This window comes from Simochromis diagramma, unplaced genomic scaffold, assembly GCF_900408965.1.
Source record: "Simochromis diagramma unplaced genomic scaffold, fSimDia1.1 OVJJ01000361.1, whole genome shotgun sequence".
NCBI lineage: Eukaryota > Metazoa > Chordata > Actinopteri > Cichliformes > Cichlidae > Simochromis > Simochromis diagramma.
The window spans coordinates 16,627,137-16,652,172 of record NW_024386860.1 but is presented as its reverse complement, the minus strand read 5'-3'; the positions used below and the strand labels follow the sequence as shown (position 1 = coordinate 16,652,172).

Genomic DNA, 25,036 nt, shown 5'->3' with positions numbered 1-25,036 from the left:
ATTTTAATTAACGGATAATCCATATTTCCAAACAAAAGTAGAGGGGATAAAAACAATTCATAGAAACTTTCTGTCAATTTATTCACCAACAAACAGCTTTCTACAGTCCAAGGTGGCTTTTTCAGTATCAACACTGGTGGTTGACACTAGGGTGCCGTGCTGGACATGCAAGACAAGTTGTCAAACAATAAAAACCAACTTAAAATAGTCCTAAGCTAAGTCACAGTCATAAGTCCATTGGGGATAATATTGTAACATAGACTGAGGTTTTCAGAGGTTAGTGATACATTACTTTATGGTATCGGTACGATAAGCTCAAATGACATGAATCGAGGGGGTTTCCCTACACAACAATATCACCAGGATATCGAAAGAGCTTGCATGAGGTCTAAAAACAGAAAGTGCGAAAGATGTCAAAATGGTTCAGTTGTGCCTTCTCCCAGCAAAGGGAAATTAGAGCAATCTTTATTCATCTTATATTGGGCCTCAGTTCAGCCGCTCAGTTAATCCTTAGTCTTTTGATTGGCTGACCCTCATAAACAAAGGTTTGAACAGCAGGTGTGTAGGACTTGTGTTCTCACAGCCAGAGCTCTGTCTGAGATAACCATATTAGAAATATACTGATTAAACAGAGTGAAGAGGAGGGAAAGACTTTCTGATATGAGCTGTCTGAAGCCCGGGCTTTTGGCTCACAGGAAGTACATATACAAATTCAAATTATATATATATATATATATATATATATATATATATATATATATATATATATATATATTATATATATATATATATATATATATATGTGTGTGTGTGTGTGTGTGTGTGTGTGTGTGTGTGTGTGTGTGTATAATAAGAAAAAGCAGAAAGGATTCTGCATTAACTCAATTAAAATATTTGGATTGTGCATGACTCTTCAATGACATGTTGCACATCACATTTTAACTTCATGCAAACTCATTTCCAATCCTGACAGGACATAATACCTGTTATAACAGGTAACGAGAGATTATGGCACAGTCATAAGATAAATGCTCAGTGACAAAATCTTTGTTCTAAGGCAAGTACAGCTAGTTTTGTAAAAGCCCATCCCACCCTCCCACTCCCCTGTCTAAAGGGTCAAATACTGACAAAAAAAAAAAAGTAATAACAATAAGGAGGATGAGCTTTGCCACCCCGATGTTAACACCATGGGTCTTTTGAGTAAGAAAAAATATACTTCAGTCAAATAGGGTAAGGGTAGAAACAATCTACCAGTGCTGTGATTCTGCAGATTCAAACTGACTACTTTTCAATGCAAGTGCCTACGCTTTTATTTGTATTCATTACAAACTCCTTCTCGCCTCTGAGACCCCACAACAAGTCAAATTATAGACAAACCAAACTTTTCTTTTAATAGCCAACACTATCACAAAAATACTCCAAACCGTATGATTTGTCAGCTTTGGCACAGGCTGCTGATAAGTGTAGAATTTGCTGGGTTTGTCTTTTTTGTTCTGATATTGACATGCCCGTCTGCCCACCCTCTGAACCTGAGCTTCCCCAATTGAACCCTAATATGCCTTAGATGTCTATGAATCGATGATATACTGTACATATGGACACAATCATGGGTTTTCTCTCCATATAAACAGTGCTAATACAAACACACAATAAAACATCCTCTGCAAAAGTTCAAGACATTTTGGCATTTGTCTTTTTTTAATGGCTTCTGGTTTTCTCTTTTTAAAAATTGGTATATTTACAACAGGCTTTGTGCTCTTGGCTGTCCCATTGGTAAAGCCCTTGCTCAGTATTCTCCATGCTCGTACGCAGATGCCAGCACACAGTTTCCGTATGTGTAGGTGTATCACCAAAAATGAAGCAAATGCTCGCTGAAATTGTTTGCATGGTTTTTGAGAATGACATCTGAAGTGAGTCCAACAGACCTGCTGGTGAACTGCGCAATAACCCATTCTACCAACCTGTCCATCTCACGCCACATCTCAAATGTAGACTCAGCTGAGGAGCTGCAACGGGCCACAAAGTCTCTGTATTAGCGATAGTGAAAGCTAGCCTGGCTTGTGTAACTGGGATGATGGTGTATCAATGTCGGTGTTTAAAGCGGAATGGTGAGGGAGATACTTCTTCTTGGGAAGCTGAGAAGTTGAACGCAGACAATGAAGGGAAGGAGAGATGGATTGATGAGCAGTCAGGTCAGCCTTCAACCGTAATTTCCCCCGTAGCTTCTCCTTGGTCTGTCCTTCCACTTCAGGGCCCATTCTCATTGTAGTGGAGAGAGATCGGTCGCTCTCGCTGTACTGTGGGCATGTAGGGCCAGTTGTAGCTGGAGCCTGAGAGCAGCATGTCACGGAGGAGCGTCTCAATTGGAGTCTTGCCGACGAGGCGCACAAAAAACAGCTGTTCGATGACTGGAGAGGAGACAATGCGCAGGGACGGCAGGCGGAGGAGGAGGCGTCCAAAGCGGTTCGGCTGGCTGGGGTACTGGTTTCTTACATACTCCTCCAGAGCACACTGAGACTTCTCCTGGATGCTCTCCACGTGGGCGACGTCTGACAAGCCCATGGCGTCTAGTAGAAAGGAATACAAAGTGAAGATTTAGAACTGATATAAGCATTTATCCAACTTAAGCACAGAGTAGTCTTTTTGTGAGAATGACTGTATGACATTAAGGTGAGTTTTGTGACACACTGACTTTCATTTAATTTTAGGCCAATCAGAGTGTTTGTGGGCTGCTTTGCATTTGCTAGGTTAGACTGATGGTCAGAGGGGTTTGCGGCTACATTATAGCTTACTGTGTAGATTTTCTGTTGAAGGATAAATCAGGTGTTAGCCATGGAATAATAACCAGTGTTCTGCGGGTTCCAGTATGTCATGTGTCAAACGTAAGTCAGAATTGCAGGACGAGGAATAACTGCATAAGAAAAATGACTTCTCATACCATATTTTGGTTACTAATGTTCTGGATTAATGTTATGTTAGGCTAATACTGTTTGGCATAGGATGAAGTTTGTTCTTAGTGAAAGAAGCTTCAATTGTGATTTTAACAAAACCTTTTAGTATGTGGCAGAGTGGTGTCTTCACCTAATACTTATTCATTGCCAGAAAGAACCAGGATGTAACAGGGCATTTTCCTTTCAGAGAAATCTGGCTACAACTTGACAAAATCAAGGTTGTCACAGCGGAGATCTACTTCCACCCCTGTGGTCTGTGTTCACTTTCTCCTCAGCTGGGGAGACACTTTCTGCCTTCCAACTCCTTCTACCTCTCGTCTCACCGGCCCCCACCTTGGCAAGAGTCTCGCACAACCAAGAGTGTGTAACGCAGCACGCGGTGCTTTTCACACCCTGTGTGTGGAGCGGAGATCACTGGGGATTTTGCAAAGCAGGTCAGAGATGTGTGAACTCAAAACAAAGACGCATTCTACTGTACTCTGCCACATACTGTACGAGAAGTGGGAGTGCTCTTTGACCCTGCCCCCTGCGTGAACCCACATATTGAAGGCAGGTATTCGATGAGGGTTATTTATTCTCAAGCTTAGTCTTTCGGTTAAAAGGCGTTGGCCCGTGAGTTTTAACCCGTCACCCTGCATCACAGGTCTCCTTTGTCTTCTCACACTTTGATCTGTCCCCTGTGTAAAACCCTGCCTCAGTTCCACAAAAAAAAAATAATTAATTCACCTCATATTTTAATCAAGCATGTCAATCCCTCCCCACCCGCCCAGCAGCCGCTATTCTCATCATTCCGGGTGAATAATTGTTCCCACTTTGGTTGTATTTCCATCCACTCGGGAGGAAGATGGACTGCGTTTTTGTCAGCCCGACCATTTTGGAGTCCTTCGTGACAAGGCAGTCACTGCCCGGTCGGGATTAGCGAAGCTGTCTGTGTGACTGAAACCACTTCGTGTGCTGAAGCGACAGCTCTGTGGGTGCCCTTCTACGCCAAGTGCCGTGTTCTTTTGTCTGATCCTTGGGCACTCACCGGGTCATTGGGGGTGAAGGATCAGGGTGGCAGGACTGAGATGCCCGCTCTCTGATGTAGCTTGATCGGACTGGGCTTCACAGGGGGAGTGGTGGGAGGGGACTCAGAGGGAGGTGGGAGACAATTGGTGTTTGTCTGAGCTTGTTAGGTCATCCTACCAGGTCTGCAAGGGTCAGATTTATTAACAGGTCTATTTACGCTGTGTGCATGTTTACATCAAATTCAGGATTTGATCATTAAAGTGTGAATATTTCACAAAGACATACAATATCCTGTTCGAGGGTCTTGCCAAGATGTGCAGCTTTTTAATGTGTATACATGTGCTTCTGCGCATATAGGGAGGTCACATGGGATGCTTAGGGCTATAGGGGTTATGTAGGTCATGGCGAATCCTCCTTCTCACTGAAATGCACCATACATAATTCAACTCCTGTGGTGGGGGCAGGGGTCCTGGGGCTTGGGTTGTGCTGGTCTTGGAGTTTAGGGTTTGGGGAGCGTTGGGAGGAGGGGTGGATGACTGGTTTTAATAATAGATGGGATCATGAAGGCGAGATGGCTGATGAAAACAGGCAAAAGAAAGGAGAGGAGGATCCTTGGCTACCTACATACAGAGAGCTTGGTGAAGATGCTCAGTAGGCAGAGAGTGAATCTGACAAGCCATGCAAGATGGGAAAGGGGGGGAAAAGCAGTAAAATAACACAGACGATAGACATCTCAGTGTTGGCTTCTTCACCATCCATTTCCCCCTGGGTCACAAAGCATGATCTCTCTCTGAAATATCCCAGATGTGACAGTATTTTGGCTGACACTGGAGCCCAGTGACTGCTGGGATAAACCTCAACAGGCTTTGTGTATAAGCAGGATCAAAACAATGCAGATGCCAGGGGTTTTGCCAAGAAGTAAAACTATTATATTTTGATTTAATTCTCTCTGTCACTCAGCGGGGAGGACATATTGCCACATAATGTAAGGTTGTGAGGCTCAAGAGCCCTGTTTTTCTAAGCTTTGGATGCAAACCGACAAATCTATTCTAGCATAAAGGCATTTTCTTTGTTGTCGAGTACTGTACTGTGTATAATAAGGGGTTTATAACACTGGATTTTTGGGTCCAAATAGTAGGCATGCAACAATACAATATAATGAATCTGTTGTTTCTTGAACTTTATATAAACAGATTCTTTTTCCTACTGTAAATTAAGAAATAAATTGCTTTTCAAAGAGTCGTTCCCACAAATGGACAGAATTCAAAATACAAATGCAAAGTTTATAGTGAAAGCTTATTCTTATGTTCAGCAAAACAAAGAGGTTCAAGTGACGCACGAGCAGCTCACAGGGGTCAAGAGCTGCCTTTTACAGTATGACAAAGTGATCAAATTACAGTCAAATTCATGGAGGGCAGAGACCATGACTGACTAGCAGCAGCATTTACATATGGAGCCAATGAGACACAATCTACTGCAGCATTAGAGGTCACCTCTCAGTCAGCCATAGTACTGGTTTCCATTCAAATGCACCTCAGACAAGGTGTATGTCGTACAGGGGTTTGTGTTAACAAACCTTTTGTTTCTTTCTTAAAGCTTGTATTTGCAACTTTTAGGATGAATCTGAGCATTTTTTATATCACCTATGGGTAGCAGGTATAGGTAGCACCTTTGCACAGCATTTTAATGATTTATAGTTGTCATTTAAATTAATCTGCACCACTATTATGTTGTCATGACAAAAATATAATGGAATCCTTATGTGCTGTTTTATTCTTTTCACTGGTCGTTTTTCTCTCTGCTTAAGAACATCGTGATCAAATGTTTGCCTTGGCTGTGTTTAAATGTGTGTAATAACCCTGCTACTGGCCATCTAATTCAGGTTATGTTGTTAACATGATACTGTAAGCTTACATGTTCAGTAAACACAATGCTATCGTGCCAGTAGAAATCAGATTAGCAGGATGCTAATTCCTCCCTTCCTCCCTGAGCAAAACATACTCACAGGACACAGATGGCATCGGTCTTATACCCTCTCAGCTGATCTAAAGGACGATCAGAGGTGCTTTCAACGGTTCAAAGCTCACACAATGATATGAAATAGTGGCAACTTGGTAATCCAGCTGATTTTACATTTCTACAGAATGTGCAAACCATTTCCATATATTACTTTACTTAAGTCTACTTATTTCCCATTTTTTCACTTAAACTCACCAGATGTAAAGAGCACAATGGACTTGAGACAAGAATATTCAGCTGTGTCGACCTGCAGGGCCTTCAGCTTCTCCACCTGCTCTTGGAAGACTCGGATGTGGTCCATGAAGGCCACAACACGCTCTGCTGACATAGGTGATGCGTGCAGGCCGGCCGCTGCCAACAGAGGAGCCACATGAAGCGGCATGGAGCACTGGGCAGCATTTAGAACAAAGAGTTCGCTCCATGACATTCGCAGCAGAGCCACCTAGAAACAAGCGGTATAGGGTGATTATTACTTTCGTTCAGATTACCCATGTGGATGACTAATTTGGCTTTGGCCTTTCTGCTTTTAGTTGCAAATATAAAATGAATAAAGGCAAAATGTGTCTGAAGCCTAAAACTGTGACAGCCCTTTTGAGAGTTGCTCAGAGTTTGAGCACTTTGAGTGCCCTCCAGTTAGAGTTCAGCAGGCTTCAGACAGCATTTACACCCATCACTGACATGTAACCAGAGAGCAACACATACACATTAATCCAGAGCGAAGAAGGACACAGGGTATATTTAACATTCGGTCATTTAAACCACCACATATCACCTGGAGATGATATGAATTTGGTAACATTATCCAATACTTAATGCAAATTACATACAAGAGCTTCATTCATTCAAACAGGTACCTATTCACTACAGAATAGGGAAGCACACAGAAACGGTGGAATGACAGAACATTCCTGACACGCCTACCCGTCAGAAATTAGACAGCTAGTCTGATGAGGTGTTTATTGTTACTTTTAAAAAATTGGAAAGGATACAAGAGGGTGAGAAAGCATGCACTGTGACAGGTAGAAGAGGATTAAACTTTTCTTATGTAACAGAAACATGTTTGGAGATGTGGTTAAACATTAAAAAAAATAATTAGAATTTATTGAGGTGACCCAACAAGTTGTCATCCTAGGGCATCAAATACTGCTGCTCTATCAGATTTGGCCGGTATAACCGAGATAAGCACAGAGTGTCCTTTAGCATCTGTGCCCTCTGCACCAGCCGCAGTAACACTGAATGGCGAGTGTCAATAGTTCTCCTTGCAAAAGCTACAAAGTCCACAAAGTAGGAGGTTAAAGGGGCGATGGAGCAAGTCACAAGTTTGTCTGCCAGGAGAATAGAGTTTGTGTCCCATTTGGGGATTTCTATTTTTACTTCTTTTTTACTGGTTAGGTTTAGACTTGAAGTTCTACTTTGCATGTTTCCCACCACTAACTTTGGATGCTGGAAAAGTTACACATATAGTTTTAAATGTGATCCAAAGGGGTCCTTTACACATGTGGAATTAACAGTGACAGACCTGCACACACAGATGCCAAAGGGCACCCGCTGTGTATCTCTGAGACAGTGTTTGACACAATATCAGCGCTTTGATATTGAAAAGAGAAAACCTACATGGATTTTGATAACATGTCTAAAAAGAGTGGGGTTTGCAGAAAACACCTGAGTGCATGCTGACATTACAGGTCAGAAATATTCGACATGTGAACTTGACATTAATGATATGTTAATGATTTGGTGCGGCTACAGCGGACATATTTGTGATGACTATGTCTGTCAGAGGTGCATGTGAATATTTATAGGTCAGGGGATTACTCTGTGCCAAGACTTTATAGCTGATATAAATCTATATATGCATGACTGATGTCAGGTCGATCTGAACCAAATGTTGGGAGTTGAGGTTTGTGCCAAAACAAATGTGTTGCGACATGATGGTTAACAAAAGAGGAATAAAAATATTAATGTGTTTTTCAAATATTTATTAGCTTAGTTCTGTTCAAAATGTAAGTGGGGATGACATTTTATGAATTTTTAGCCAGTAGCTTGAAAATAGTGTTTTGAACTATGAGTTATTACTTTACTTTTTTTGTTTTCTGGCATTTCTCTGTGCATGATCTATTAAGGAACAATTTACCATTGTAGAACTATATATATATCTATATATCTATATATCTATATAGATATATAGATATATATATAGATATATAGATATAGATATAAAATTATTTTCTTATTGCGAGTTAGATGAAAAGAAATACAGATACCGCTCTCATGTTTGTGTGACTTAATCCAATATGAAGACTGTAAACAGTAGAAAGCAGTTAGCCTGGCCTGGTCTCATTCTCATTAGGTTTGGTCTACTCTGGTCATTCTTCACACTCACCTGATCCATGAGCTGCAGATCGGGAAAGAAGGGGATGTTCTTGGCCCACTCCACAGCGCTGAACAGCAGCCTGGCCGCCAGCTCGCAGATGTTCTCGATACCCATGAGGTTGTTCCCCTGCATGCACTGAGCCCCGTAGCGAGACGTTGGGTACGGCTCAGCGCGAAGCAGCAGAGAGATGAAGCCCGACAGGTAGGGTTGGCCGTTGTACGGGTCGGTGCCATTGGTCAGGTACTGCCCTGGACTGCTCTGGGAGTTTGATGTACGTCCTCGTTGTACTGCTGTTTGAAAACAAAGAAGGGGATGAGTTGAACTTTTATCTGGGTGAACCTGAGACTTTTTAAGAGTGCTTCAGCATTTTTATTTAATTACACAAGTCATTAAGGACTAAATGGGACTGGAGCACACTAATATAAACTCATATCTGTGTTCCAGATCCACTGTTTCCTCTGGAAGCAGGCTGCTGCATGTTTCTGGAAGACAGGCCAAGAACTGTGTTTTTTGCAATCTTCCATCAGTTTGTTATGAAACTTTTATCATTTAGCAAGCTTGTTATAGTAGTTTACAGAATTACTACACCCAAAGGGGCGCTGCACGGTCAGGGTCCTAAAAACCTGCAGGAGTAACAGAAGGGAGACGCGACGAAGACAGAGAAGAAAGAAGCAAATTGAGCATGTCAAATGTGCCGGGTGATCGGGGGGGCAGGATGGGGGTTAAGGGTTGAAAAGTGTAGCAACACAACATTTCTCGTACCCCTAAAAGTGTCAGCGCTCGTCTTTTCAGCGAAGGGATGGAAAGTGGCCAGGCCAAGGCTATTCTACAGTGCTGTTGTGCCTCAATGAGTAACGACAAGCAGCAGCTGGTAAAAATATAACACTTCTTCACACCTACATATGTTATGCACCCACACATGCATACACACTCATGGACACGTACGGTAACACCCCCGCCCTCAGTCCCTGCACTGGCAAATGGCCCAGCCTGAGGTGAAAGGGGCACGCAGAGGCCAAGCTCTTGCACACACACATACACACAAAGCCCTAACCTCCACCCCCACCCCCCTCTGGTGTGGAGCAATGAGGATGCGGCGAGTGCTCAAAGGCCCATTTGGAAAACACCTGTTCAGTCATCCACTGTCTGACTAATAACTCCATCTACAGTTACACAGAGCCAGCGAGAAAGGCAAGCGAGAGGAGAGACGCAATGAAGATGCAAAGAGGGGTTGAAAAAATGAGGCAAAAGGCTGAAATTGTGAGATAAGGAGGAGAAAGAGTGAGTGGAAGGTGATAAGTTGAGAAAAGGGAGATGGGGGCGATGCGAGGTCTGGGGAAGAGTGGAGCGATGGAAAGAGAGAGAAGGTGCAGAGTTCAATGTGCTTGAATATAGCCCGAGATGGGGCTTCAGATAGAAAGCTGTGGTTTACATAAAGAGACAGGTGGAGGGAGGGGGTGAAAGAAAAGGGAGGAGGAAGGGCTTGGAAAATGCTTTTTAACTCTCCATCACCTGTCACCTCACACACAGCAGCTGTGCCAATTGAACGCACCATGGCACGTCTGAAAAACGAGAGGTCAAATCACTCATAAGTTATAAAAATGCCTTTAATTCTAGCCTGTCCTTTTAACAGAAAAAAATACCTCTGCACAAAAGGTGTTGACCTCAAAGTACTAGTTTTCCTTGCGAACTTGTGTCAACCCGTGTGCCCGAAAAAAGAATGTGATCTCTTCTGGCAAACAGCGCAGTCTCACTTTGCTGAGCTATGAAGAGGTTTTGCCTGTCTCAAAGACAATGTTGCACAACGGGACATTCCTCGTCGCTTGCACTCCAGCGGCTCCTGTCTCGCTTTGCAAAAGATGGCTGTCAGATTAGCCACATGCATCTGTCTTTGCAGGATTTCACAAACAAGGGAAAATAAAACTGCACTCTGAGCAGCAGGAGTGAAAGTGCTCCGAGAGCAAGTCGTTGCAATTTCCACAGAGATTACCTGGCCAAATATGTTTTTTGTCACTCTGAGGTGCTTTAAGTGTGAAGTGAAAGACTGCTAAATCATACACTGCTGATCCTTTCAGTCAGACATTTTATTGTAATACAGGCTTGTGAATGATTTTCCAGATTAGAGAAAATGTTGCTTATAACTCCTCCTTACACAAAGATTTTTTTATTTGCCTTTTTAAAACCATTCAAAATCCCTTAATGAAAAATATATCTGTGTATATATGTATGTATATAAATCTGACAGTGAGGTTTTTGCACAGAGACATCTTAGAGAGACACAGGAAACATTGGGGTTCAGGTTGGAATATGTACTTCTCAAAGATTATGAAACCTTTAACTTTGCGATTGAATCAATAACAACATGGTTAAAGGGTGACTCTGATGATGGTAAAGGAGAATGGATGTGAGAAATATGTCCATATTTACAGTTTACTGGGAGGCTTTCCTGAACTTGTCTTTTGCAAACTTTTTCTCTGTGAAAACATCAGCTGACTTCCTAATTTGTTCAACAAGAACTGTGTTAAATTAAGGTGAATAAAGTTGCTTTCTCTAAAGCCAAATACAGCTAAAAAGGCTAAAAAGAAATGCTAAAAACTGCACTTTCTCCGGTGACCACATGGGGTTAAGTGAGTCAACCCCACAGAATCCTATAATGAACTTCAGAGATGAAACTAATGTGTGGCTAACTTCCTCCTTCATTCGAATGCACAGTAGGTGATTTTTTTAATGTACTGTATACATTTTCTAAAGGCTTAAATGTATGCATTAACTGACTGGCAGTTGCCAACACAGGCAGCTGCTGCTGGTAGCTAACCTTCACTACAGCTAATTCTAAGCACTGAATTTGGACCTCTGGATGGTTTTCGTGTCTTTTGCAGCATAAAAAATAAGATAAAATAAAATAAAACACAATGGCCTTTTACAAAACAGCAGGTGACATGCATCCTTTATTTAGCTTATAGTATAAAAATGCTGTAGCAGATCCCAAAAAGGGCACTTTTAAAAAGACTCTGTCTGGTAACTTCTTTAGGGAGACAGACTCAAAAGGCGCTTTGGTCCATATCTAAGTCAGAGCACTTCTGTGACCTGAATCTGTCACTCTGTCCTGGTTTCATGTAAAAAAAAAATCTTCTACTGCGAACAACCTGGTTTTAACTACTTTTGACTTTCCCCTTTATGCACTGAGTAAATTGTAAAACAGTGCGCCTGAACTCCAAGAGGAATTTATTAAATTCATCACAATTTAAATTGAAGGAAACAGTTTTTTTAAGACCCCGCTGCTCCTTATCAGGGGCGGATCTAGAAGGGTGGCATGGGGTGGCAAGTGCCACCCTAAAATGATCCCTTGCCACCCCAAGTGTCACCCCAGTTTTGCATATGACAGTGTTGTTTATTAAAATAAGATAGCATTAACAGTTTGAGCGTAGTTACAGTCAACAGTGAATATAAATGCTAACACTGAATATATTGCATAGTGTTCCCCCCCTGCACCATTAACAAATGGTTCAGCCCATAGCAGGACCAGCTTTTTTCTTGTTTTCAGTAGCAAGCGATGTTTATGAGACAGAGCGAGTGAGAGAGAGAGTTTTTAGATGTGGCAGATTTGTAACGTTTAGTGTGGAGTGTATACTTAGTGTGTTGTGTTGTGTAGTCGTTGTTTTGTTTTGTGTGTCAGTGAGGGCACTAATGAATGTCACAAAGGCACATTTGCAATGTAAACACTGTCACTAGAAAACCAGCTGAGTGATACACCTCCTGTTGTCAGGCCTGCAGGTTTATCCCTGTGCTGTTCTCCTGTCTTTTGGTGGACAAACTTATTTTTTACTGGCACACATCATTTGTGGGGCATCTTATTCCGACACCTGATTGTTCTCTCATTTTAGTTTTAGCAATATTTTTAAATTCTTATACAAAATGAAAAAACAACAGCAGGTGTATTGGCTGCATTTTTATATAAATAGTTGTATATGTTTACAAAATGTACATTTTATATTTGCATTTCAAGTTATAAAAATTTACTCAACATGTCTGTGTTTTTTTTTTTTTGCAGTACAAAAATACTACTAGGATTTTAAGTTATTTGTGTGATTTCATTTCAGGTCAGTAATACTAATGCAGTATGTCAGTCAAAACAACTAAATTCAGTTGAGCTGAAAAGATACCAAACAAAGCAAGGGAAAAGAATAAAAAATAAACAATTTGAGGGTGAAATACAAACGTAAACTCAAAAGGAGTCAAAAATTGCCAGTTGTATTTCAGACCTCAGTGGATTAATCCAACAAATCATGAAAAAATTAGGTTTCAATTTTTGTTCATGACAGTGCAGATTTCTGACATTTTGTGTAATTTAAGCTGTAACAATGTGACTGTTTTCTGACAGAAAACAGTGTGAAACTTAAGTTAGACTTGCGTTTGTAAATGAAGCGCCCCATGTTGTGTAGCTCTCTGGATTTTATACTTATTGGGCTACATATTTATTTATCATACAGGCTGTACAGTACATAGCATCAAAACTCACATGTTTTATGTAGCTAAACTGTTTAATTATGTGGGCTACAGACAATAATTAAATTATAGACTTTATTTATATGAAAAACGTGTATGCTCACTGCATTTGGATTATTTTAACCATATATAACCACCTGCATAAGTGTATGAAAAAAAGGGCTTCGATTTTGCCACCCTAAGAAAATTTCTCTAGATCCGCCCCTGCTCCTTATGTCCCTTATTTGTGAATTCACAGCTACTGATATGGTCTCATATTGATTAGTGGTTAATCCCGCAGATGTTGGTGAATCTACTTGATCCACTTGACTTTTCAAAAGCCTCATTGTGGGGGTCACTCGTGCCTGAGAGGCAGAGCACTTGAGTACGCCTGACTAAAACACATCGCTCTCTGTTTTTACTCGCCTACAGCTGCTGTACAAGACTCTGGAACAGATAAAAAGGAAAGGGCAGAAGGGTGATTGGAGTAAGGTCCAAAGAAATGGAGAGGTAGAAAGGCCAGTGCAGAGACAAAGAGATGTGATATATTTACACGGAGATGGGCCAAGGGAGAGCGAAAGAGACAGAAATGACATTAGATAGAAACAGATGCCCGGGGACAAAAAAAAGGAAACAGAGAATTAAAAGGGGGATGGGAGTATAAGGTCAGATTTGAGTTTGTGCCATAATCCGTTTCCGGCTTTTTAATTGGTGGACTGTGCTTGACCTTAATGCAATTGACTGAGCTTGTCAGATAATAACTTTAAAAAGATAAACAGTTTTTGTTTTTTTCTCTTAAATAAAATTAATCTGAATCCAAATTGAGGGCAGAGAAAGCAGTTAAAAAAGGCAAATACATCCCTAAAACCCCAAACAAAACAGCATCCTGTGTAGGTAGGCCATGAAATGAGGGCAAAAGAATGAGGGAGAGGAGGAAAGTGCATGCAAACAGAGGTACCATGGGACATTTCAGCTGCGACTTTCAAAATGCCACTTCAGCAAATGGCAGCTGGCAGAGAGCACAGTTCGCTGCCTGGCTGCCCTGGATTAGCCTCTGGGTCAGACTGTTAGTGGAATTACAGCAGCTAAATACAATTAAGGCCTATCAACATTTGGACTAAAAGGTCACAGTGCCGGGGCAACACAGACGCATTATAGATTTGTCTCAGTCTAATAGCTGCATTTAATAAGTAGCTTTTCCATTTCTAAAACTTCCACTGGCAAGCAAACAATAAACACGTTTCCCAAAATGAAACTGCGTCCCTGAGTCATGTCACAGAGAGAGGTCACGTGTGTGTTTGTGTCCGTGAGGCGTTCGAAACTCCTGCAATTAAAGCAAAGTTTAAAAAAAAGAAATAATTAAATGTTTAGCTGTGACGCCAAATCTCATCTGACAGAAATGCATCTGGGCAGTTTAAAATAAGGATTTTATATGCTTCAGCACATGAACACGTGTGACCGAGCAGAAAAAGAAATGTTTTATTTTTTTCGCCCAAATTTGACCTGAGGTCAGTGAAGCGAAGACAGCGGTTTTTTTCAACTTTCATTTGGAATTCATTCTCAGTTCTCAGTCTTGGAGCTTGTAAGCACTGCTATTAATCTTTTGGCTTTTTTTTTTCATTCATATTTTTTAAGAAAAACTTGAGTCAGCTATTTCTATAATGATTACACTGTAGCTCGGGGTTTTGTGCTAATTCTTCCAAAGAATGACCTTTATGTGGTATCTACAAATATTGTGCTGTGTGGTCCATGGTTCACTCACCTAGCCCATGGAGTGGTATTGTTCAATAGCAGGCTCTTATTTTTTTATTCCTTCTGTTTATCTCACAGAAATATTTTAGCTACCACAAACACCATGAAGCACTTTATCCAGCACTTCAGGAAATCACAAAACAGTTCTTTATTAAAATGACCGTGACACAAAATTTTAGAACAACAGTGGATTTCACAGCTGTCAGTGAACCTATTTACATTTATTGGACCTAAAGAGCGGCTTCCCTCAGCTCCGATGAGCTGTGTGACTTTTACGGGTCGTTGTTTTAATGTGTCAGCCCACAGCTTTACTATTTTGGTTTGCTTGTACTCCTCTATCTTTCATTTTGTATACATAATGATGTTAACCTTTGATAACAGTGCATGCACCCTGTCAGGCATGAAAAAGTTAGCAGACAGCAAGGAAATACAGTGGAGCATTTGGTAGTTAAAGACAGATTTTACTCTCAGGAGCTGGTGAAGGGCAGAGTTAAAAGGAGAGACTTTTATTCATAAGAAACAAACATGAATGCTAATGTTGCTAAATTCCATAAGCTGGAAGTAACTTTATCTAAGGTTCAGGAGCAGGACCACGCCTCAAACACAAGCCTTCCTGCCATGCGTCTATAAATGCCTACCTGTTGTACACACCTTTTTTTTTTTCATTTCCGTGCCCCCTCCCTCTCTCTCGGGGACGAGGCTTCCAAAATCGAAGAAACTGCAGCACGCATGTCACTGATCCTCACCAATCCAATATTCACTAACAAAATGCACGTGTTAGGAGGCCTGTTCCTTCCTCGTGAAATAGATATGTTAGTCTCGGGATTGCAACACGTTTAAGCTGGCTCAGGTTGTAAAAATATCAGTTACTAATTGCCAGGGTAGTATGCAAACTAAATGCAGGTGTCTGTACCCTGCAGTGCAGTCATGGCTGACTGCAACACTTGAAAGCGATCTTAAGCCTCCTGCACTTCACTGTTTGGTTTTACAAAGCTGTATATAAATGAATGCAACACTTCAGAGAGAAATAAAATGTAGACAAATGAAAAGTTGGTCGATAATAGTATTTCTTCACTCAACTTCACTACCCTTTTTTGGGTTCCATCTTAAGAGAAATGTTTTGAGAACAAACCACCTGCACGCTGTAGGAGGACTGGCTGTGTCCCCAGTTGTCTGTCAAACATCATGAAGGAGCTGAGGTATGCAGCGAACGTGAGAGACACAACAGAACGGGAGCGCAGAAAAACCGGAGGCAGTGCAGGAGCGGCAGAGAAGCGAGGTGACACAGACAGAGAGAGACAAGAGACGTGGAGGGATGAGAGGAGCTTTGCGTGAGGAAGTTTGGTAGCTTTGCTGCATCGCCGAGGTTGCCTCATTCTTTCTCTCAGACTTTGATGAGGCAGTTCCTAAATTAATTAGCAAAGTGAATTCAGCCCAGTGGGTCTGATTCATGTTACACTTATTTACACTTCCACACGCCCCTCCTCTTGACTTTATTTACCACACAGCAAGCCACAGCAGGACTAAGATGTCCCTCTTGAATTATTATCATGTAAAGGTGCATTTGTTTATGGCGCATTAGAGCTTCATTTCCAACTTTTATTGCTACGGCTATAAATACTTCTACTACACTTCTACCCAGCGGGCATGAATAAGATCATCGGCTAAGCCCCTAAAATATAAATGTTCATGGCTTCTCAGTAGCGCTATGTTAGGGAACACATGTGTGGCAGATTAAAGGAGAAGGCTGTTGGGGTGTTCACATCGCACAGACTGACATATTTAATGACTCTTTCTCGACTGTGCATTAGTACAAGTGACCTGAGTGACACATGAAAACAGGTTGAGCTACTTCAGTTGCAAGCAAAACAGTTCAGAGTCAGTTTGCTGGAGTGACTGAGTGAATGGACCAGAAAGGTCACATTACGTTTGCTGTTGTTGCATTGGTGATTCTGTGGGATGAGCAAGAAATGGCATTCGAATACCTTTCCATCAGTAGTACACAGCAATACAACGCCTTAGCACTGGAAATAATACTATAGGCACAATTGTAACACCTTATAATAGATTTTGCTCATAAACTGCCTATAAAAGATGAATGTAGTAGTGATGGGATTTCCGGCTCTTTTTAGAGAACCGGCTCTTTCGGTTCGGCTCACTAAAAAGAGCCGGCTCTTTCGGCTCCGAACCGGCTCTTCGGGTTGTTTTGTTGCTTTAATTAATTTATTATTAACAATAATATAAAATTATGCACAAAAGGAATTACTAATGCAAAAAACAAAGTGGTTTTATTTATATATGTTTATATATAAATATATGCAGTGGCCCCAAGAGACAAAACACGTACAAACTCCAAAACACATTTCTAGCATGAACTGAACTTCCAAAACAGAGCTACCTAGATCACTTAAATTACACAATTGAAAGCATGGAAGCATATGTGTATTGTTTGTGTATTTATACACAAGCATTCATATATAGTCAAATTTAAAAAAAAAAAAAAAAAAGTTCATTTACCTGTTATTACCACACACCAAATCCGGTCGTTGGTACTTGCTGGCTTGTGTAGCCACTAGGTAACAAAAGTTCAACACTGCCGCTAGCATCCTGGAGCACTTCTGTTGTCTTATGTACGTGTTTTGAGTTTTTATGTGCTTCTGAGTTTTTACATGTTTTGGAGTTTGTATGTGCTTCAGAGTTTGTACGTGTTTTGGAGTTTTTACGTGCTTTGTCTGTAGGGGCCACCGTAAATATACTTTTATTTATTCACTCCACATAAAATGTAATAAATAAATCATATAATACAAAAATCAACTATTCACATTTCAACTTTTAACTATTTAAATTTTCAGCTTTTTCCTTTTAAACAAATTTAAAGTGAAACAACAACAAACACTGCAAACCACAACACAATTAAATATAAATTATAATATGAAAACAAAAAGAAGATGCACATTCTCTGTCATATGGACCCGCGTGAATAAACTTTATGAATCCTTTATCATCTGCAATAGTTGTGGATCATCACTATACCTTGTTGTCCCTGGCTCGCTTTCTCTCTCTCTCCCTCCCGCTCTGTTCCTGTGCTACTGAGTGTAACTACCGCCCCTCCCCCCTCTTCCCATCATAAAGCACAAGGCTCACCTGCGGAGTGAAGCGGAAAAAAGTGCGAGAGAGAGGGTGAGAGAAAGAAAAAAAAAAAAAACACGGCTTGCGATAACAAGCCGGCTCGCGTCGTTCACGTCAAAGATCGGGCTCTAAGAGCCATTTCGTTCGCGACCGACCCATCACTAGAATGTAGCCACCGTGCATCACCCATTGGTTTATGAAGCTAACTTTTGAAGCCTTAACACTCAGATTTTGGTCAGGACCACATTAGATTTTAAAGAAAATCCTAGAATCTGTGTTCCACTCACCAAAAGTGGCACACGGATTTATCCTTAAGCTTTTAATATAATTACCACACAGCAGGTCATATGAGTTCATTGCATTAAAAATGCTTCAAAAGGCACCAAGTAGAGAAGTGACTCACACACAGTAAAGAGGCGACTCAAATTAGCAGTCGAACCATGACAGGCATCTGCATATGTCGTCACTCACCCATCAGTCAAATCAGACGCACTCCTAATATTCAAACTTAACTGGAGTTTAAAAGGGTGAGCTATTAAAAAATATCCCCTTACAATATTTCTGAGAGGGGAAATTAGCTATAGTGCCGAAAAACAGCTGTAAACATCCTTTTTCTGCTTTGAATTCAATTCAATTTCAATTCAATTCAATTCAATTTCAATTCAATTCAATTTTATTTATATAGCGCCAAATCACAACAAAAGTCGCCTCAAGGCGCTTCATAACCTGGACTTTATAACCTTCTATGCCATGGTGTTGCCCTCAGGCAGCAAACCAAATTTTTGGTGATTACACTATCCCCGTGTATTTATTTATTTTGTGACACAAAACACTTCAGTGTTCAGTAAAATGATGAGTAGCAGACGGTTTGACCTTTGACATTGGGGTGGAGCAATTATTTCAGGAGTCAAATGTGCATGTGACAGAATGCTAGCGACTGCTAAGAACAAAATCTTTTTTTTTTTTGTATGTTTAACTTGAGCTAAGCATATTTTAAAAAACACATGCAAGTTCAAGAAAATGTGAAGAAGTATTTTTAGTTAGTTAGGACAGTTTTCTTTGGGCAATAATAGTAAAGCAGTGGTTCTATATTTTGGTCCTCGGGACAGCTTGTTTTAGGTTTTTAGGTGTTTCAGTACTGCAAAACACCGGATTTAGACAGCTGTAGCACATAATACCCAGTTGGTTATTTGAATCAAGTGTGTTGGAGCAGGGATTGGGACGTGATGGGATGTGTAAGCGATCAAATCATGCACTAAAATGAGCATGTAAAAAGTTGCAGGAAATGAGGGCAAGAACAGGAAAGAATTTGATTGGACAGTAAGGGTCACTCCCTCTGTGAGGACAGGAAACTGGATGAGAGTGACAGCAGGTACGAGAGGATCGCAGAATCAGAATCAAGATTTTATGAAGGGAGATGTAAGGTACCAGGATGTAACGGTACTCCAAATGTCAAATGACAGAAACGTGACATCCACCTCTGTTTCATAGAGTTCCAAACATTTTTTAAAACATATATAAACAAGGAGCACCAAGTTCCCCAAAAGTAGGGTGACGTGTTTTTTTCCTCTGTAAAACTAAAATTCATGGCGTAGAATAGGAATCTATGGGAAATTACTTTCTTTTTGTTACCGGTCTCAACTGGCTAACTGAGGAACTGCAGTATTTGGCACTTTTGCATTTGCTTCATTTTTCAACCCTGGAGAAAACTGTGTGGTTTTGCCATTTGACTGGTAGTCATTTTCCTCTGAGAGCTCTCTGGTAATGACTTAGCTCATGAGTCTAGTTACAGGGGTTAAGTGTTTAAATTTGTCGATAGCCAAACAACTGGGATACGTAAAGATTTTTAGTGCCAAAATTAGGCCAAACTGCAGTGTTTTGGTGTTAAATTGCCTGCTCGCTGTGGAGGATGGATTAGTTAATACCGTGTTAGACTTTAGCACTCCAGCAGGGTATTTATTCACCGTAGAGGCCCCTGACGGTTCACACTTTTGGACTTTGACTTCAGCCTGTGTGTTATTAATGTTTTAGATTTGGTTGACCTATATTTTTCACTGCTGTTGGCATTTTGTGGGTCAGAGGAGGCAGCAGTCTCCCCACTGAGCATGTTCAGTTTGGGTATTACAGATTCTTGTGCTACAAATGGATGTTGAGACTATTTACTATCACTAGACTCCAAAAGCTGTGCGTGTGTCCACAAGTGTTGCGTGCATACAGCTGATTCAAGACACATACAAGAGACAAGATGACCTTATCACTGTGTATGAATGAATTAATCAGAGCAGTAAACTCCCACGTGTCTTTTCCGTCCTCACTAAAGTCAGTGGCTCGTCCTTGCAGCGTGTTTCAAAATTAAAACATTCACTCTGGTTCAAAGGAACTGTCAGGCTGATTCTTTTTGCCTCTCTGCTTCCTAGTCATCCTAGAAACTGCACTGACAGAGGAACAAGTGGAGGTTCTGTGTAGCTGCCTGGTGAGACAATGACACTAACGCTGCCAAGGTTTTAGGGGCTTGACTCCTACTGAAGCCAGCAGTGAAATGTTTGCTGTCATGCTGCTGAAAGGTGCCCTGGTTAAGAGTCTCCAACAAATGATATTATGTTCAACACAGCAGTCTACAGAAAGAGGTCAAATGTCCCCTTTGGGAAACAAATACCACTCACTTGAAAGCAAAGAATTTCAGAATCTGCCACAATCCACTCATAAAACGTTTAGCATGACTTCTCAGGCAGATCAATATTTATTTATTGTAACAGAAATATCATGAAGCGCTGTCATTGATGAACTTGAAGCATGCGTTCTCTTGCTTCTACATGAGGCGGAATGACGAGAAGATGCAAACTAGGTTAATCACCAACTCTCCTCTGCTATCCAAAAACATAATCTTCCCATATCCTAATACTCCATCTGTGGATGAAACCGGTGAACCATGTTATATAATAATTGCATAACATGTCCTAGCCAACTGCACCCACATATGACCTACATGCTATCACCGAGCACATTTGAAGGGAAGTGAAAAGGCTTCTAAATAATTAACAGAATGACAAATCAGCTCAACAAACTACATCTTCATGCACATCTGCTGCTTTATTTTAAAAGTATCGTCAAACTTTGGAATTTAGCAGATGTCTTGTGTAAATCATAATTTAAAAATGTGCATCTGTTTGAAAACTTTAGCCTGTTGAAAAAATATGAAGAAAACAATATTTATATATGCTCTCTACGGTGAGAGAGAACATATGATTTAAAAGTCGTTAAACTTTTTCTTTAACACCCATCATCTTTAACTTCTAGGCTGGTTAATGCGCGATTGAATAATAAAGTTAGACGTCAGGATTTTTTTTTATTTTTTAATGTTTATGAAAAATCGTGTTTACGCAGTTTAGCTGTTTTTAACGCCCCTGAAACGTCTAATTCACTTCTATTTCCTTCTGTATTTGGAAATCGTCCTGCCATTAAAATCACAGTGAATATGCTTTAGCAAATATGGTCCAAACTAGACAAATGATCGCTGATAAACAGAACTCTGTCGACAAAGAGGATTTAAAGACAGCGATTAATCCAACTGACCCCAAATGGACCAACAGATGAGCTCATCCAGTGTAAGTTGACCTACTCCACATTTAAGCCTTTTGCACACAACTAAAAACCAACACTGCAGAAATGGTCAATATAAACAAGTAAATGAGCGACTGCCTTCAAAATGAGACCTTTCGTGATTTTTTTCACACTCTTTCTTCAGTCGACTGATATTTTCAGGTTTTATTTAAATGAGAAACATTTTTTTAACTTTTGGTTTTTGCCCGACTGAATTAGAAGAATCTATTTGTGCCAAAAGACAAAAAAAAAAAACCTGTAATTTCTACAGATGATGAGAAAATGCTTAATTTTAATGTCTCAGCCTCGCCAAGAAATATTCTTAAAAAATGGCTGTAAAACAGTTCATTTCCCATAAACGCCTTCTAAGATGTTACGCTTAAATTATTAATATTTTGCTTTCTTGTAACGTATTTATTTCACTATATTTTCGTGCAAACTGTGACCAAAACTCCCTTTCACTGATGTCTTTTCAGCTCTTTAACATTTTCCTTCTTACAGACTGAATCAGAAGGACTGGCTATTCTCCACGCCGCGGCGCGTCAGGAGATTTCCTCGGGTTCATTCAGTCGGAATGGAGCATGACTGAGTTGGTGTGGCTCGCGGGTACTTAACATGAGGTAATACTGTGTGTACAGTGAACACACACATACACTGCCAGAGGCACAGACTTCAATCACACTAACCCTTGAGGGATCATCTCCTCTCAGCTCGTCTCTAAGGAGAGCGGGTTATTTCCAACGTCTTTGTCTGCTATTTACATTTTGGCTGTGGCAAAAGGCGGCGGGGTCTGTCCTTCAACTTCCACTGCCTAGTGCCTTTGGAGGACTGCTCACGGTGACGCAGCTGCTGACCTTATTCTGTCCTCTGAGAGGGAAAATAAAAAACGGCGAAGTGTGACATCTTCATTAAAGTCTCTTGAGGACCGCTGAAGTCACGCCACTTTTTCACTCGGTATAATTAAAACCTAACTGCTCATATCTCACCTGTTCGCATATGGCTTATGTGCACAGTTTGTGTAACATCGTGCGTAATAGTAATATGACATTTCCATTATAGTGATCGGTCAAATTAAAAGTACCCCGTTCTTCTTTATTTTCTTTCCAAAATGCAGAAACTACTTTAATGAATCTATAACTCAACCAGAAGAGATGCTGGTTCTTATTTTAAATATGCACAATCTCATGCTTCCTGATTCGATGCAGCGCTACCGAATGACAATACATAAGGGAAAGCTCTTCTCCAGCACGTTTGCTCCGCTCCTCTTTGGCACTAACTGACCCGTTGTTAATCCAACACAATGCAACAAATGTAGCGGCATCCTCTTATAGCGGCTCGGGGTGTCGGTGTGCAAACAGCATAATTAAAACTGCGAGACAAAGGGAGGATTTCACGGAACAGAGAGCGCTGGGATGAATGGTTCAGATTCAGTAAAAAAAAAAAGTGAAGTGTGAGAAGGTCTAAGCATGCTGATTATAATACTAACTAAAAAGTGAAGACGCGTAAACCAGTCAGGGTGCATGCAAAACAAAAGATGGCACGAGGTTTTCTTTTACACACATATCTTTTTGTGTGAGCGTCACATGAATTTAGGTTTGAATGCATTGTTTTCTTGCAGTCAGAGCAAATCTGTCAAAGTGAAGACTGCCTTCGGTTTGTCTATTGATTTCTTTCGCCTGCTTTTGATAGGGGTTCGTCTGCACTCGTGTTTTCTTGTTTCAAATGTGTTTTTAAGAAGTAATGAAACAAGTGAAATCAGAGAAACATTTACATCTTTTACGACTGAATTCCAGACTTAATGGCACTCTTGTTTTAAAAACTGAGAATACTGCGCACAACTTTACGCACATAAATACGTTTTGTAAATAAATGTCTCCAGTGTTACAAATACAGTCTGACATCCGACACACACACACACACACACGCAGAGAGAGAGAGAGAGAGCAGCCAGCCTTACCTTCTCTCCTCATGCCGACTTTGAGGCACTTCTTCAGCCGGCAGTACTGACACTGGTTCCGGTGGTGCTGGTCGATGGGGCAGTCTCGGTTCCCCCGGCAGGTGTAAGTGAGGTTCCGCCTCACAGAACGCTTAAAGAAGCTTTTGCATCCCTCGCAGGTGAACTGACCGTAATGCTTCCCACTGGACTTGTCCCCACACACCATGCAGTCCACGTTGGGGATCTTGTCCCCGGAAAGTGCGTCGTTCCCTGGGGTAGAACCGTTTGGTGTTCCAGGTGCCCCGCCGGGCTCCTGGCCGCATATCTGGAGTTGAGACCCCGGATCTGCAGAAATGTTCTCTGGCCATTGATTTACTACCATTGCCATGCTATCCCAAAACACTTGGTCTTTGTTTAAACCACAGAAGCAGAGTCAGATTGCGTGATAGAGATCCGTCCTGACGTCTCGGGAGAAAAAAACGAGGGAGGGCGAAAAAGCGCGTCCCACTTTCCCCAGAGGTCAGTCTGAGCGTATCAGAACTGTGATTTCTTATTGTCGCCGAAATCTTCCTGTAAACATCTATCAAAGTTTACAGTAAAAGCAAGGTATCAACATGATCGACTCAGAAGTGCAAAGCCTACAACTCCCGATGTTCCTTGCTGCGCAGATATCCATAAACACGTTGTTCTTCAGAGCGTAACCTCTCGGGAAAGTCAGTCCAGTAAGTCAGAGTCTCTGCTGTCAAAATTAAAAGCCGTCTGATTATTTGCTTGCCTCTAGAATTTAAAGTTGGACAAATGAAACTGAATATAGAAGAAAACGTGTTGCCTCATGCACCTTTCTTCAGCCACAAGCTCAACACTACGTCTAAATTGAATGCAAAGCAGAATTAACACTGACTACATGCTCATATCGTTCGATGTATTTAGTCCCAGCAAGCTTCTGGATAACGCAGCCCATGGAGCGCAAGTCCCGGGGAGCACGCAATCCTTGTTCCTCTTTTTCTTGCGCGTCGAGGTGACGATTTGGAAAGCGACGTCAGTGGGCGCTCTGACATTTATTTACCAACTACACGGGCGAAATATCTCCAGTGTCTTCTGGATGATCGTCAGTGTGGAAGAGTCTAAACAGAAACACCTCGCTGAACAAGCTTTGCCGCTCGACTGTACTATCGCTTTACCCTTCGACTGTCTGAGAGTCAAAGCTACAATTTCGGCAAAGTGTCACTGGCAAGGCTGCCTCCTACGGCTGCCCTCCACTGGCGGCGCTCCATATAAGGTCATAAATCCCAAATAAGGTCGTATCCCCTCCCCTCAGCTGGAGAAGTGAGAGCTTGAGGGCCCGGCGTGATAGGCCCCAAAAGTGTGGTTAAAAAAAGAAAAAAGGAAAAAGGGGCAACCTGATTGGACAGCGTATGACTGGATGGGTTTGACAGACAGTGGCGCTTGTTGCGATACAAGTACTTTTAAGTGGGCTCCATCAATGTCCAATAGAAATTATAAGCTTACTGTGCATTTTGTGCATTATAACCAATGACCAATAAGCAATTTTAAGAAGTTAATAAAATAGAAGCTGCTGAACACGTGTGGTAGCTTTGTAGATTTCTCTAATAATTTCAAATAGTTTTGTTCTTTAAAAAGATTTTACGTTTTTTAAAGGTTAAACCTTAATGATGGGAGTGAGAGACATTTTAAGTGGCTTACCCGCATAAAAGCGCATTAGTTGTCATTATTTAGATGCTTGAAGGCGAGAGGGCAGTTTTCACATTCCACTCCGGCGGG

General features: G+C 41.2%; 1 protein-coding gene across 1 annotated transcript; it reads right to left on the bottom strand.

Moving 5' to 3' along the window:
- Nucleotides 1-815: 815 nt before the first annotated feature.
- Nucleotides 816-24,743, bottom strand: nr2f5 (nuclear receptor subfamily 2, group F, member 5). Its single transcript, XM_040030822.1, has 4 exons — nucleotides 23,276-24,743; nucleotides 8,362-8,642; nucleotides 6,174-6,420; nucleotides 816-2,567 (listed from the first exon to the last, which is right to left on the bottom strand). Exons 1-4 carry the CDS (start codon nucleotides 23,640-23,642, stop codon nucleotides 2,248-2,250), a joined length of 1,215 nt encoding a protein of 404 aa, XP_039886756.1. The 5' UTR covers nucleotides 23,643-24,743; the 3' UTR covers nucleotides 816-2,247.
- Between the last annotated feature and the right edge of the window lie 293 nt (nucleotides 24,744-25,036).

What these genes read in the sequence shown, in the direction of transcription:
- nr2f5 (XM_040030822.1), bottom strand. Translation starts at nt 23,642, where the DNA reads ATGGCAATGGTAGTAAATCAATGGCCAGAGAACATTTCTGCAGATCCG. An exon ending in ATCTGCAGCTCATGGATCAG is followed by an intron (nt 6,421 to 8,361) that starts GTGAGTGTGAAG and finishes GCTTGTTTCTAG; the next exon opens with GTGGCTCTGCTGCGAATGTC. An exon ending in CATTGTGCTCTTTACATCTG is followed by an intron (nt 2,568 to 6,173) that starts GTGAGTTTAAGT and finishes CCTTTCTACTAG; the next exon opens with ACGCCATGGGCTTGTCAGAC.